Source organism: Dermochelys coriacea, chromosome 14 (genome assembly GCF_009764565.3).
Source record: "Dermochelys coriacea isolate rDerCor1 chromosome 14, rDerCor1.pri.v4, whole genome shotgun sequence".
In the NCBI taxonomy this organism is placed as follows: domain Eukaryota; kingdom Metazoa; phylum Chordata; order Testudines; family Dermochelyidae; genus Dermochelys; species Dermochelys coriacea.
Window position 1 is genome coordinate 16,121,150 of NC_050081.1, and position 14,100 is coordinate 16,135,249.

General features: G+C 53.3%; 1 protein-coding gene across 2 annotated transcripts; it reads right to left on the reverse strand.

Moving 5' to 3' along the window:
- Positions 1-545: 545 nt before the first annotated feature.
- TRIM65 (tripartite motif containing 65) lies at positions 546-13,891 on the reverse strand. 2 transcript variants are annotated; one of them, XM_038372265.2, is made up of 6 exons: positions 12,565-13,891; positions 9,476-9,571; positions 9,083-9,316; positions 6,970-7,141; positions 5,924-6,007; positions 549-3,598 (listed from the first exon to the last, which is right to left on the reverse strand). In XM_038372265.2, exons 1-6 carry the CDS (start codon positions 13,009-13,011, stop codon positions 3,066-3,068), a joined length of 1,566 nt encoding a protein of 521 aa, XP_038228193.1. In that variant the 5' UTR covers positions 13,012-13,891; the 3' UTR covers positions 549-3,065. The 2 variants fall into 2 exon arrangements, with proteins under 2 accessions (XP_038228194.1, XP_038228193.1); XM_038372266.2 differs by lacking the exon at positions 9,476-9,571 and having other exon boundaries at positions 546-3,598; positions 12,565-13,751.
- Between the last annotated feature and the right edge of the window lie 209 nt (positions 13,892-14,100).

Below are 14,100 nucleotides of genomic sequence, written 5' to 3' on the forward strand. Positions count from 1 at the left end.
TGACGGTGGATGGAAAGCCAGGCAGGAGAGTGTTTGCAGCGGGGGCTGCTTGACGTGGGCACAGATGGGGCAGTAGGGGCCTAGTGAACTCACTCCCCACCCTTTTCCTGCTGACTCCCTTCCTCCCATGCAGATTCAATGGGATGCCCCAATCTCCACAGTTGGATGGGGGGTGGGGAAGAAAGAAGCACTAACCCTAGAGCAGGGGTGGCCAGCCTGAGAAGGAGCCAGAGTTTACCAATGTACATTGCCAAAGAGCTACAGTAATACATCAGCAGCTCCCCCCACCACCTTCCCCTCACATCCAGATCAGCTGTTTCATGGCATGCAGGAGACTCTGGCAGGGGAGAAGCGAGGGCAGTGCAGGCTCAGGGGAGGGGGCGGGAAGGGGTGGAGTGCGGGCAGGGCCTGTGGCAGAGCCAGGGGTTGAGCAGCGAGCACCCCCCAGCACATTGGAAAGTTGGCGCCTGTAGCTCCAGCCCTGGAGTCGGTGTCTATACAAGGAGCCGCATGTTAACTTCTGAAGAGCCACATATGGCTCCGGAGCCACAGGTGGGCCACACCTGACCTGGAGGGAAACAGGATGGTCAGAGAAGGAAGCTGAGGCAAGGGGGGGGGAATCTGAATTCAGTCTCAGCTTTGTCTGCAAACCCACTTTGCTGGCCCAAGCCACAGGGCTGTTCAAGGAGTTGCCCTGGGGCACAGCAACATCTTCCACAGGCAGGAAGCAGCCCCGGGGGTAGTGCCAGGGCTCAGAGTGGCACTGTCTGGGACGAGCTCACGCACCAGGAGGCATCTTTCCTGAGCAGGACATGTTTGCCAAGAGGGGTGGGTGAGGGGGTGATTGATGGCCCCAGAGCCATGGGGGATGGGTTTGGGACAGATGTGGGTGGAGTATGGACAGAGGGGGGTTATAATGGACCCTTTGGGAGCTAGGAGACAGGGCGTAGCTGCCTTGTATTGATGCACAGACATGGCATGGCTCAGGGAGTGGCAATGCAGGCTTCCCCACTCATGCACCTCTGTCCACTATGAAGTAGGGGGGCAGGCGGGAGACAATGTTCAGGCTTCAGGCCCATTCAGCCTTTACCATCTCCAGTGAGGCTGCCAACACCGGCATCAAGTCACGCCAGCTGCGATGGTGGTATTTTGGGACGTGGACACCTGGCTGCTGGGAACTGGATCAGGGTCAAACTCATTTCAAACAGGGCAGCTGGGGAGGCAAATTACCTGTGAGAGTCCAGCAGTGACAGCAGAGTCATTGGGCCAAATCCACTCCTGGTGTAAAGTGGATGTGGGCAGGGGACTTCCCTGGAGATTTAGTACATCAATACTTCTGTGAGCCTCTCTGCTGAGCATCACCCAGGGCCGTGCTACCAGACACCCACTAGTTGCAAGAGAGCAACAAATCTTTATCCTGGAAAAGGTACAGAGCCAACACCCCCTAGAGGTCACTTCAACCACGTGGCTGGGAGGTGAAGCTGTGCTAGCTGGAAGGGAGCCGTGGAGGACGGATGGGATGAGGGGCAGGCTCACAGCTAAGGGACCGCTGGACGTGGTCGGCCATTGATACCAACCGCTCTGTGGCCTGTCAAAGCAGGGTAACAGCACCGGCGCTACACAACACTCCCCTGCCACCCAGCATGGCACAGCCTCACCCTTCAGTGCAGCCTAGTTCGAGTGATGGAGAAGAGTAAAGTCCTGGCCAGTTAAAGGAACAGCCAGCCCCATGCTGTCCAGTGCAGGGGCTGCTGGAGCGGGTAGTGGTTTTGTGGGGTATAAGGTTCCTTCCTTTTTTTTTTTTTTTTTTAAAACTCTTACATTTCCAAACTATGTTGGCTGACATGAAACACATTCATCTCCCTCGGGGAGTCCATCAGCCAAGACAAGGGGACACATAGAAGGGATGAGATGGGACCCCTGGGGAGGCACATGGTGAGGCCAGGGGGATGGGAAGCTCACCCTACGGCTGCCCACATTGGGTCTGGTTGGTGGATAGCTAGAACTTCCTCCTCCAGGCTGTCTGGCGATCCAGCATCTTTCACCAGACCTGAGCTCCCAGGCAAACTCTCACAGCATTAGAAAATGGAACTTTATTGCAGACGGGGACTTTTAAAAACAAGTAGAACCCAACCATGGGAATTGACTGTCCCCAGAGCAGAGGGAAAAATCTACTTCCCTCGCATTCCCCCCCCCCGTGCTCTGAATGTTCTGAGTCCCCAAACCCCTCCCCCACCCTAGCTCTTCCCACCCCGTTCTGCTCCCTCCCCCGCCTCTTCCTGCCCCCGCTCCTCCCCAGTGCCTCCTGCAGGCGGCTGAACAGCTGATCAAGAAGGGCGGGAGGCGCTGGGAGGGCGGGGGAGGAGGCGGAGCTGATCTGGGAGGTTGCCAGTGGGTGCTGAGCACCCACTGTTTTTTTTACATGGGTGCTCCAGGGCTGGAGCACCATGGAGTCAGCACTTATGCAAGGGCCACTCTCTGATTGCAACTGCTCTGCAGAACAAAAAGCAGCAGGTGACCGTCCAAGGTTCTGGGAGGCAGAGAAAGTGAGGGTTGGGACACCAAGCTGTACTATCTTCCCTCCTGCCACCATCTCATCAGAGCCTCCCAAACAGCAGCCCTTTCACTGGTGCCTCCACAGGATCCTAACTTCTCCCTGTTACGTCATGGGGGCTGGAGACAGGCAATGCCGTTCCACATGCAACAAGACTGATGCCAGGTGCCTTGTGAATCCCACTAGCTTCAGCTCTTCCACCAGGGGATCCTTGTGACAGGTAAGGAAGCAGGTCTCCTGTCACCCAACTCTAATTTACATATGGCTGAACTACTTGGGCAATTTTCATTCCAGCCATGTTTCTTTGCTTTTCAGGCTCCCTGCCTCATCTACCCGTCTTTAATTCATTACAACCTCATCACCTCGGCCCTGTCAAACCAACTGCATTGTGACACCTCCAGTCCTGGCTGTAGCTTTAGTAGGCTGCCCACCAAATAAACCAAGGCAGCTGGCTGCAAGATGGGATACGCCCTGCTGGCTATGGCTTGGCTTCTGCATCCCAGCTGCTGGCTCAGTTCTGTTGGCAAAGGGTGATGGTTCTGCCTTCGCAGAGCCAGAAGACTGGGTAGAGGGGCTCAGTGAAGACACAGTGAAAAGAGTGGAGGAGCTTCATCTTGTCCCCGATGCCATAGAATGACAGGATGCCTGTGCCATAGTCCAGGCTGACTCCAAGGCATTTGTACAAGGGCTCCATGATCTTATGTGACTGGCCCTTGTGCCATGCCAAGTAGCAGTCCTCCCGGATCTGCAGCCCCCAGGACAATCCATCCAGCCCGATGCTGAAGGAGCGACCAGCTTGCTTCTTCCTCTGGATTTTCTTGTATGTTACACCTAGGATGATGGAGTGGCTGGAGATCCTGACTTCCCAGTAGTGGCGGCCTTGGCTATAGCTTTGGCTGCACAGAACCTGCCACAGCTCAAACCTGTCGGCATGATCCTCACAAAGGCCATCAGGAGAATGGGTGTGCTTGGCCTTTTGGTTTTGATTGGACAGCTGCAGGTACTTATTGGCTGTGTCTGGGTCAAAGGTCAAATTTTGATGATCTGTGGGCAACATGGACATCCACAGTGTAAACCAGGGGGACTAAAACAATTTAATTTTCCTTTAACCTTGCTCCTCCCCAACCCACACCCCCGCCTATGTCAGGAGTCCAGCCTGGGCATCACTCAGCTATGTAAAATTCTCTGAAGATGGAAAACGCAAAGCCTGTTTGGGTGGAAGAAGCGATTTTGAGGGTAAGGCACAGGACTGGGAGTCATGAGCTCTAGGTTCTGTTCCTGGCTCTTGCATGGGCACACTGTGTGACTTCGGGCAAGTCACATCCCCTCCCCATGCCTCAGTTTCCCCAGCAGTAAAATGGGAATAGAGATACTCAGGGGGGTATCAGGAGGTTAAATTAATGAATTCTTGCAAAGTGCTTTGAGATCCTCTGAGAGGAGGAGGAAGAGGATGCTGTCAGTGGACTTCTACCAGCACTGTCTTTGTTCTGGTTCTAAGAACTATTTCATAGCATTTCCCACTATCCCCAGCAGATGCTACTGCTCCCCAGTCATTGGAGTCCTGCCTGGAGATAACCTTGCTCAGTTAGCTCCTATGGACCTTTATTTATTAATAATAAATAACATTATTACAATTAATAATGTTTCAACCATTATATGGCACTGCTTATTAACACATCTCTTTACAGACATTAACCAATCCCTGTAACAGCCCTGCGCTGTAAGTATTAATGATTGATCTTCCAGGCACTGTGGTGATGTGTATATTAGAAACGTGTGTAGTAAATACTAATATCCCTGTTTTACAGATGGGGAAGCTGGGGTGGAGAGGGTTAAAAGGGCATTATAGGAATTGGCATCAGAGCCAAGAACAGAAGCCAGAAGTTCATGGCTCTCAGCCCCTTGCTCAGACCACTGGGCTATGCCCCTTTCTCAGAGGGCCAGGTTTTCATTGTGGACCTGGGCACAATAGTCCGCACAGCCCATTATTTGAAAGCAGGAGCTAAACAAGCCAAACTGGAGACCGTCTGATAGACCCAGCGGGGTGATTGCTCAGAGGGAAAAGATGTAAAGCCATAACATCCACGGAGACACAAAGTAAGCAGAGTCCAGGAGACTGCCCGGATCAATTAAGATTTGAGGTAGGGTGCGTTGGGGAGGGTCAAATGTACTGGGAGGGTGCTACCCCTTTCCCCTATATCTGGAGCAGCTCTCTGTGGACTGGCTGCCCCGTCACTTCAATTCTACGCTATGCCCTAAGGCATGCAGTTCAGATGTGACCAGCCAAGACGAATCCCTGCTCTGTGCCAGGAGCCTGGCAGCTGCTTGCAGTGATTGAGCTTCTCAGCATTCCCCTGGGAAAGTTCTGTGCCTAAATATGGCTGGGCGGGAGCAGGCACCTGACGCTTGCCAGGGAGAGAAGCGGGGGGGGGGGGCGAGGGGAGAGGGGGAAGAGATTGTTTGTGTGTAAAAGAGAGGGACTCCCACCCAGAGGCGGTATTCTGGAATTACTCTGCTTCTACAACTTAACCTGGTCCCATTCTCCCACCACGGGGGACAAGGAATTCCTGCTGATTGCAGTGGGAGAATTGGGTCCCTTGTAACTAAAAGGTCCGTTAAAGGCTTGTCTGTATGTACACCGGTGCAGCTGTGCCACTGTAGTGCTTTAGTGTAGATGCTACTACGCTGACAAGAGAGCTGCTCCTGTCTGTGCAGTTAATCCACCTCCCCGAGAGGCAGTAGTTATGTGGACAGGAGAAGCTCTCCCGTGACAGAGCACTGTCTACACAGGGGCGTTAAGGTCGATATAACTGTGTTGCACAGGGGCATGGACTTTTCACACCCCTAGTGATGTAGTTACACTGATGTAGGTGTGTAGTGTAGACCCGGCCTAAGTAATGGTAGCTGAGGTATTTGTGCCTTGTAAACTACTAACGATGTTGACTTCTATCTGAAGATCTCAAAGCCCTTTGCACACATGGATGACTGAAATCCCCGCCCCTTCGTGAGGCAACCGAGTATTCTGATCCCCTCTTGTTAGGGCAGCTGAGATAACAGCAGTGCCCAAACTCACCCAGGAAGCCCGTGTTGGAGGCAGGGGTAAAATCTAGGTCACTTTAGCCACACAAAGCCATCCTGCCTAGGGATTGCAGATTTTCCTCTAAAATGGTAACTCTTTGGAAGCTCTTTCAGAGCCCCCTGAGGCAGGGCCTTGGCTTGCTAAATTGCTATATTGTTACCAGTCCAAGAAGGAAACACCAGTCTCCTTCATAGGTTATAGGCACACTTTCCTACTCTTCCCACCCAGCCGCATGGCTGGCTCCCAGCATGTGTTATTCTGAGCTGCACTCAGACCCAGAACTGCCTCACCCCTCAGAAGCTCCGCTCTTAGTTCACACTCGGGAAGAGCTGGACCTGCCTTCACCACAGCAGGCACCTTTGGCTCCGTTGACTCTGCAGAGCAAAAGAGAAAGGGAAAGCTCTAGAAACAAGGATGGAACTGTTCCCACAGACAGAGGCATCTGGGCGGGATTTCAGAAGCACAGCCCAGCTCTCACGCTCAGTCGCAGCCGCCCGTCTGTGTGTCTCTGCGGTGGGAGGAAGGAAATGAGGGTTTAACTAAAACTCCAGCTCTGTCACTCTGATGTTCTTACAGCCAAGGGAGCGGGTCCAGCTAGGCCTGCCAGAGAGCCCATGTCTATACGCAAGAGCCCCAGTGCATGCAGTAAAGCAGACCCTGATCAGAGCTAGACTGGGGAGCTGGAATCAATCTCCTGACCCCCTAAGAACTGGCACATCCCATTACATCTCCTGGCCCCACCCCACCCAGACTGCTTGTCCGAGAGGACGGATGGCCCAGTGGTCAGGATGCCAGCCTGGGACTTGGGAGACCTGGGTCAGTTCCCTGCTCTGCTACACGCTCCCTGTGTGATCTTGGGCAAGTCACTTAATCTACTCTGGGCCTCAGTACCATGGGAGAGACACCTCACAGGGGTGCCATGATGCTAAATCCATTAGTGGGTGTGAGGCACTCAGATGCTAAAGTAATGGGTGCTAAGCACCGGACACCAACTTGTTCAACTCATCTGCCTGTTATGTCTTTCAGACTGTCATCTGCTATTTGTTTGTACAGCACCTAGCACAATGGGGCCCGACCTTCAGGCTACTGCAGTAGATATGGTAACAAAAACCTGGCCAAGCCAACAAGGGGCCCCTCTAGTGCCATGTGTGGGGGTAGAGGGGGATTCTTGTGATGTGAATGGTGAGATGTCCCCTCCACCACGCCCCCTTGCACGTTGGCCCAGCATATCTACAGCAGTTCCACTGCAGAGAGGTGATTTATACAGGCAGGGGTGGGACGGTGACTTGGTGTCCAGCTGGGCAGTGAGGGGAAGGTCCCCAAGGGAAGAGCTTACCTTTGGTTTCAGCATCAGCTGCCTTTGGGTTCAGAGAGTTGGGCAAATCCTCCAGCAAAAGCTTAGAGACCTCAGTGAGGATCTTAGCAGTGGAATCCATTGTGCTGGCCACATTGAACTCAACAGCTGGCAAAACTCCCAGGCTGCTTGGAGAAGGGAGCAGCAGGAATTCCTGCACGGGACAGAAAGAGGAGAGGAAATGCAGCACATACCGGCATTCAGATCTGAGGCTCAGTGGCACAACAACACAGAAACCCCCATCTCATGAAGGCACAGTCATCATGTCCCCTGGCTTCTGCATCTACTTCCCCAAGTCATCTGCTCCAGGAACTCACTGCTACTTCATGGTGCTGAACGGCTTGTCCGGGGCTACTGCTGTAGCTCAGGTGTGTTCAGCTGCACCCACTGCTCCTATCACGGTCAGAATGGGTGATGTTCCTCTGTACAGGAGCCTTTATGGAGTAGCACCGGGGTAGAACAGTCTAATTAGGGTTGCCAGGTGTCCAGTTCAACTGGAAAGTTCGGTCAAAAAGGGAACCTGGCAGTGTCCAGTCAGCAGTGCTGACTGGACATGAAAAGTCCTGTTACCCACAGTAACTGGCCTCCGCCTCCATAGGGCTGGATGCACAGCAGTTGCACCTGGAACCTGGCAGAGTTGCTCATGGACAGAAGTGGCTGGCTGCTACCGGCTGGCTCCAGCCTCTCTGGCAGAGAGGTTGGTGTGTGTGTGTGTATAATCTTGTCTGCCCCAATTTCCCCACTCCAGCCCCTTGCTCTGGGGGCCAACTCCCCCCACTTCACCCCAATTGGGCAGGCGGGAAGGCTACATGTCAGCTCCTCCCAGCCCAGCTCTGCAGGCAGCAGGTGAGTCCCAGAACAGGAGAGGAGTGGGCAGGGGCAGGGCCTGGGGAAGAGGTGGGGCAGGGGTGAGGCAGGATGCCCAGTTTTCAGCAGTTAGAAAGCTACAGCTCACTTCATCAGATGCTCAAATAAATTTGTTAGTCTCGAAGGTGCCACAAGTCCTCCTTTTCTTTTTGCGGATACAGACTAACACGGCTGCTACTCTGAAACTTGTAACATGGCATTCGATAGAATTAGTTACATCATTTGCATGCCTCATGCAGTCCTCTATGGGGAGCTCACACGCATCAGCTTCCTGCAAGAAGGTGTTTCCCTGGAACAGCTGCAGCAGAGCTGAAGAGCACTGAGCATGGGAATGGGGTTGCTGCGGGTCTGCCCGCACACCCGTGCACAAGAGTCCTTTACAAACCACCAGAGGAGGGCAGAGATGCAATTTCTCAGAGGTCAGGGCACTTGCGGAAAAAGGTTGGGTTCAGCTGATGATGGGCCCTTTTCAGCTGCAAACAGAATCTGGATCCTGATTGAAAAGTGTGGGGCTGTTCTGTACCTGGATTTGACTTTCGTTCCTTGGAAAAGTGGGGGCTAGTCATAAACTGCTGGGTCCATGCCCAGGGTCACGTTTCGAGCACACCAATGTTTCAGAGTCAGGAATTTGATTAGGCCCATCTCTAGTCCATACTCTACAATGTTAAAATTGCCAGCCAGCCACTTTATAGACTCAGACTCGGTTTTCACTGTGCACATGCAGGGAAGGGAGAGATGGGTGTGTGCAAGTATGGGGGGGTTGTCTCTAACATGGTTCTGGCTGGACATAGTGTAGAGGGTCTAGGAACACAAGAACGGCCAAACTGGGTCAAATGAAAGGTCCACCTATCCCACTATCCTGTCTTCTGACAGTGGCCAATGCCAGGTGCTCAGAGAGAATGAATAGAACAGGCAATCAATGAGTGAGCCATCCCCTGTTGTCCACTCCCAGCTCTGGAAGTCAGAGGCTAGAGACATCCAGAGCATGGGGTTGCATCCCTGCCCATCTTGGCTGATGGGCATTAATGGACCTATCCTCCATACACCTGAGGCTCTCTTCGTGAGCAGATGTTATGCACCCTCTTAGCTAGCTTTGAGACTGGTTCAGCTGCCTGGGTGGACAGGGTATTGTACCCAGAGTGAAATTGCCTTTGGCCTACACGTGGCCAGGCCAATGGCCACAGGGTAGTTGTAGCTCCCCCACTCATGGCTGGGCAGGCACTAATACCTCTAGGAATTTCATGTTGTCCACACAGGTCAGCAGCTCCTGGGCCTTTTGCTGGTGTTGGGTGAGCATGGCCAGATGATCCTGCAGCTGGCTCCAGTTCTCCTCCACTTGCCCTAGGGCAGTGGCCTGCTCTTGCTCTATCTTGTCCACGGCCCCCCTCTCACACTCCTCCAGCTCTTTCATCAGGTGGACAAACTTCTGCAAAATCCCTGATTTCAGCCTCTCTGAAGAATCCTGGGTAGAAAAAAAAATCAATGGAAATGACGAAACAAAGAATTGACGTGACAGCAGTTGGGTGGCTTCCTCCCCGAGCCCTATCCAGAGGGAGCAGGAGTTGGCGCCAGCCCCCAGCATCCCAGCTGTGGGGAGGGGTGACTGCCTTTGCCTTACTACCTTTATGGTGCCAGTTTGTTCCTCCAGTTTGTGGATCTCCTCCTTGGTCTTTACTGTCTCCTCCTGGGTTTTCGCCAGAGACTCTTCTAAAAGGACCTGCGAAAGACGCCAGATCCCGAAGTGTAATGTGAGACAATATTCAGTGCCACAGGTACTGGGCAAACTGCCCTTCTGATCTCTCCATGTTCTCGTCACCTGGAATCACACGATTCTCCTACTCTCAGGCTAGGCCCTGGGCTCCAGTCCCCTGTGATCAACCAGGACTTGGCTCAGAGCCTGCAGCTCAGTTCCCTCTGAGAGCACAGACAGTGGTCAATGCAGTGACTAAACAGCCTCCTTACAGCACAGGAGTCTAAAAGCATTTAAGAGAAAACAGATCTTAAACACCACAGAGCAGCCCAGAGTGGACCCATCTCTGGCTTTGCTCCAAGGCTCACCATTGCCTGGCTCTGCGAAGGCCCAATGTCTTACTTAGACCCCCTCCTCCGTCTCTCTCTCTGTCATCCTGTCTCCCTGGACAGTTTCTGATAGTCCAGCTCCTCCCTGCCAAAGATGGGCTTTTTGACTGCCTCATGTCCTTTGGCTCCCTAATTTCCAGCCTGGCAGAATGAGGCTTGCGGCTTGCTGGAGATACAATCATGGGCAGCAATTATCAAAGGCTGGGGAAGGCGGAGTCTCCCCAAACAGCCCTGCATGGCCCTGCCCACTAGGGTGACCAGATGTCCTGATTTTATAGGGACAGTCTCAATATTTGGGGCTTTTTCTTATATAGGCTCCTATTACCCCCTACCAGTCCCGATTTTTCACACTTGCTATTGGTCAGCCGACCGCCCACGCTTCACCCCCAGACCTCTCCTGCTTCCCGCCACTCTCTGCTGCAGCTCTTCCTTCCACCGTGGCCAGGACTGGGGCTAGTGGGGGATGGCTTGTGGCGCGTGGGCTGGGGTAGGGTTGTCAACTTTCTAATCGCACAAAACCGAACACCCTTACCCTACCCGCCCCTTCCCTGAGGTTCTGCCCCATCCCACCCCTTTCCTGAGGCCCCACCCCCACTCTCTCCATCCCTCTCCCTCTGTCGCTCACTCTCCCCGACCCTCACTCACTTGCTCATTTTCACTGGTCTGGGGCAGGGGGTTGGGATGCAGAAGTAGGTCAGGGCTCCAGGATGGGGCCAGAAATGAGGGGTTCAGGGTACAGAAGGGGGCTCCAGGCTGGGGTATGGGAGAGGTGAGAGCTTTGACTGGGGGTGCGGGCTCTGGGGTGGGGCCGGGGATGAGGGGTTTGGAGTGCGGAAGGGGGTTCCGAGCTGGGGCCAAGGATTAGGGTGCTTACCTCGGGCGGCTCCCTGGAAGCGGCGACATGTTCCTCGGTTCCAAGACAGAGGCGTGGCCAGGCGGTTTTGCTCACTACCTTCACCTGCAGGCACCCACCTCTGCAGCTTCCATTGGCTGCAATTCCCAGCCAAAGGGAGCTGCGGTGCTGGCACTCAGGATGGGGGCAGTGCCTCCGCCTAGGAGCCGAGGGACATGTTGCTTCCTCAAGCCTGTGGTTCACCTGCCACCCATGGACAGGATCCATGAAGCTAACAGCTTGCCATGGTGTCTTCCAAGTGTGTGCCTGGGTCTGTCCACAGGTTCTGTTGTGTGTCTTTCCTGTGTGCCTTGCCCTCAGCCCCTCATTGAGTTTCCCCGATACATTCAAACAGGACTTTCTAACAACCCACCACAGCAGTACAGTAACAGTAACTTTACCTCACTGACCAGCTCACTTCCAATAACCACCCATTACTATCCATCAGTGTGCACAGAGCAATACGTGTCCCTGCCACCCAGGGCACCCTCAGCACTTTGACAACATTTATCCCCTTTGCAAATATCCATATACCCTGCACAGATCCCCCAGCAAACCCCACTCCCCAGCAAAAGCTCCCACAGCCTTTCATATCCTCCTTTATTCCACCCTCCTGAGCAATGGGGATATTTAGCTCTTTTCCAGCACTTTGGGTACATGGGTCTCAAAGCACTTCACAAAGGAAGGTAAGTATCCGTATTCTAATTTTACAGCGGGGGAAACTGAGGCACGGAGGGGGAAGGGCATTGTCCCTGGTCACATGGGAATAGAATGCAGGTCTCTGGAGAGGGCTACCTGACCTGGAAACCCTTTTATTTCCCTTCTGCAAATTCGCCTAGCTCCACCTTACACACACACACACTCAGAGGAAACGGCTCAGCTTGGATGCTGCATACTGGCTACAGCACTGGGTTGCTAAAAGGCAGCACCAGGCAATAGAAATATGGACACAGTCCTTCCACCTCTGCAAGGCTGCGTCTCTCCCATGACGTCCCGGGCAGCGTGTGCATCCAACCAGCAGAGGTCTCTGATCCCTAAACAAAACTCATTCCTTTGGCCATGGTTTAACACCCCATCACAGTCAAACCTTCTCAGCTAGGTGCTGCGTATGTTCTACGGTCTGTTGCGTCTCCCTGTACAGCTCGGGACTGGCTGCGCGCGCACATGGAAGCTGGGAGGAAGTCCAGGAGCTGCTTACCAGACAGCAGTATGACGCTATTAACTATTTCATGATAGGTTTCAGAGTAGCAGCTGTGTTAGTCTGTATTCGATGCATCCGATGAAGTGAGCTGTAGCTCACGAAAGCTTATGCTCAAATAAATTTGTTAGTCTCTAAGGTGCCACAAGTACTCCTTTTCTTTTTATTAACTATTTAGTGTCCAAACACGCTGCAATAGCTGCCAGTTCTGCTGAGCCTTGGTCTAGTTAAAATATGTGAATACTTTGCGCTTGTGTCTCTTTCTCCTTTCATCCAAGAGTCATCAGAGAGGGGCATGGATTCACTGCCTCTTTCACAGACAGGGAACCTGAGGCATGTAGAGGGTAAACGACTTAGCCAAGGCCACACAGGCCCACAAGCCAGGGTCAGGAATAGCATCCCGGGCACCAAACTTCTGCTTCAACGAGGAGAGCACACTCACCCACCCTCCCATCCGCAGGACTGACACAGAGCCAGGCCGGAGAGCTGATCTCTCTTGCCATGGCCCTGCAGACTGGGAGCAGATCACGGGGAGACCTACCTCCTTTCTCTTGCGCTCCTCCTCGAACAGGATGCTGTGGTGGTCCCGGCACTCCTTCACTGTGCACATGCAGCAGATGCACATCTTGTCCTCTTGGCAGTACAGCTTCAGGGGCTGCCCATGCCTGGAGCACCTCGCTCCGTTGGCGGGGGTTTTCCTCTCAGTGCTGGAGGCCTGCACTTCCTCAGACCTGATCAGCTCCACCACGCTGCAAAGGGCGACGTTCTTCCTGAGCTCCAGCCTCTTCTTGAAGCGTTGCCTGCAGTCGGGGCAGGTGTAGTCCTTCTTGTCCAGAGAAGCCTCCTTCTCTTCCTTGTCCCAGTGGTTATTGATACACTTCATGCAGAAGTTGTGCCCACAGGGCATGGTCACCGCGGTCCCAAACATCTCCAGGCAGATGGAGCAGACCAGCTTCTCCTCCAGCTTCTGGGGGCCTTGAGAGGCCATCCTGCTGAGGCAGAGAAGGAACCCACAGACAGCAGCATGCGAGGAGGCTAGGACAAAGCTACGTATTGCAGAGAGGAGGAACAGGCACAGAGATGGCACAGAGCCAAGCAAGCTCTTAAAGAGACACACAGGCAGGCTGCATTGTGGTTTATCAACACATGTTCTCAGCTCTCTCAAGTGGGTTTTGTGGTTTTCATATCCCCCAACTCCACAGCCCCTCAGTCTGCCGGCTGCCCAGGTGTCTGAAAAAGCTGCCTTCACTCAGCATTGTGCTGCTGGCTAATTTTTTGGAGTCCCTTGTTTTCTGTTTAGCCCTTGACGGGATACTCAGCTTTCAGCCTGAATGTCTATTTTCTCCAAGGACAGGGATGTCCTTTACAATCCACGCATCTCTGCATCCCCTCACCACCCACTTTTCTGTTACAGGGACCACAATCTGGGCCCGTCAGAGCCCTCGGCAAACCAGAGAAGACCTAGCTGAGACACTCTCCATGTCTCCGATGAAGTGAGCTGTAGCTCAAATTTGTTAGTCTCTAAGGTGCCACAAGTACTCCTTTTCTTTTTGCAAATACAGACTAACACGGCTGCTATTCTGAAAACTCTCCATGTGTTTTCAATGCAGCACTCCTGCCCCCTGCTCGTGTGAGGAAGCTGAGCCTGGCAAAACCAAGTTTCCTGCACAGAGCATTTCTAGCCATACATAACCCTAGCACTGGTCAGGTGCCTTGATCACTGGGGAGGGATTGCTAGCAAAGCTGGAATGTAACATGTTTCAATGCAGCTTCATAACAGGATGTTGCATTTTCCCCGTGTTCCGTCAAAGGCAGAGCTCCTGCAAAAGGTTGCGTCATGCATTTGGGAGATCATTGCAAAGCCTAACCACGGGGCAATCCCTCCCACCCCGCCCCCATAATAACAAAGCACGGCAGTGCAGATCACTAACTCGGAGGCTACTGCCACGACTGAGCGTGGGCCCCAAATTCACTAACAAGTGGAATTACAGATCCTAGGTAACAAAACAGCCTGTATTCTACCGGGACCCAATGATCTTTCTGCTGTTTCCACTTTAATTGTCTCCAGGAAGGAGTC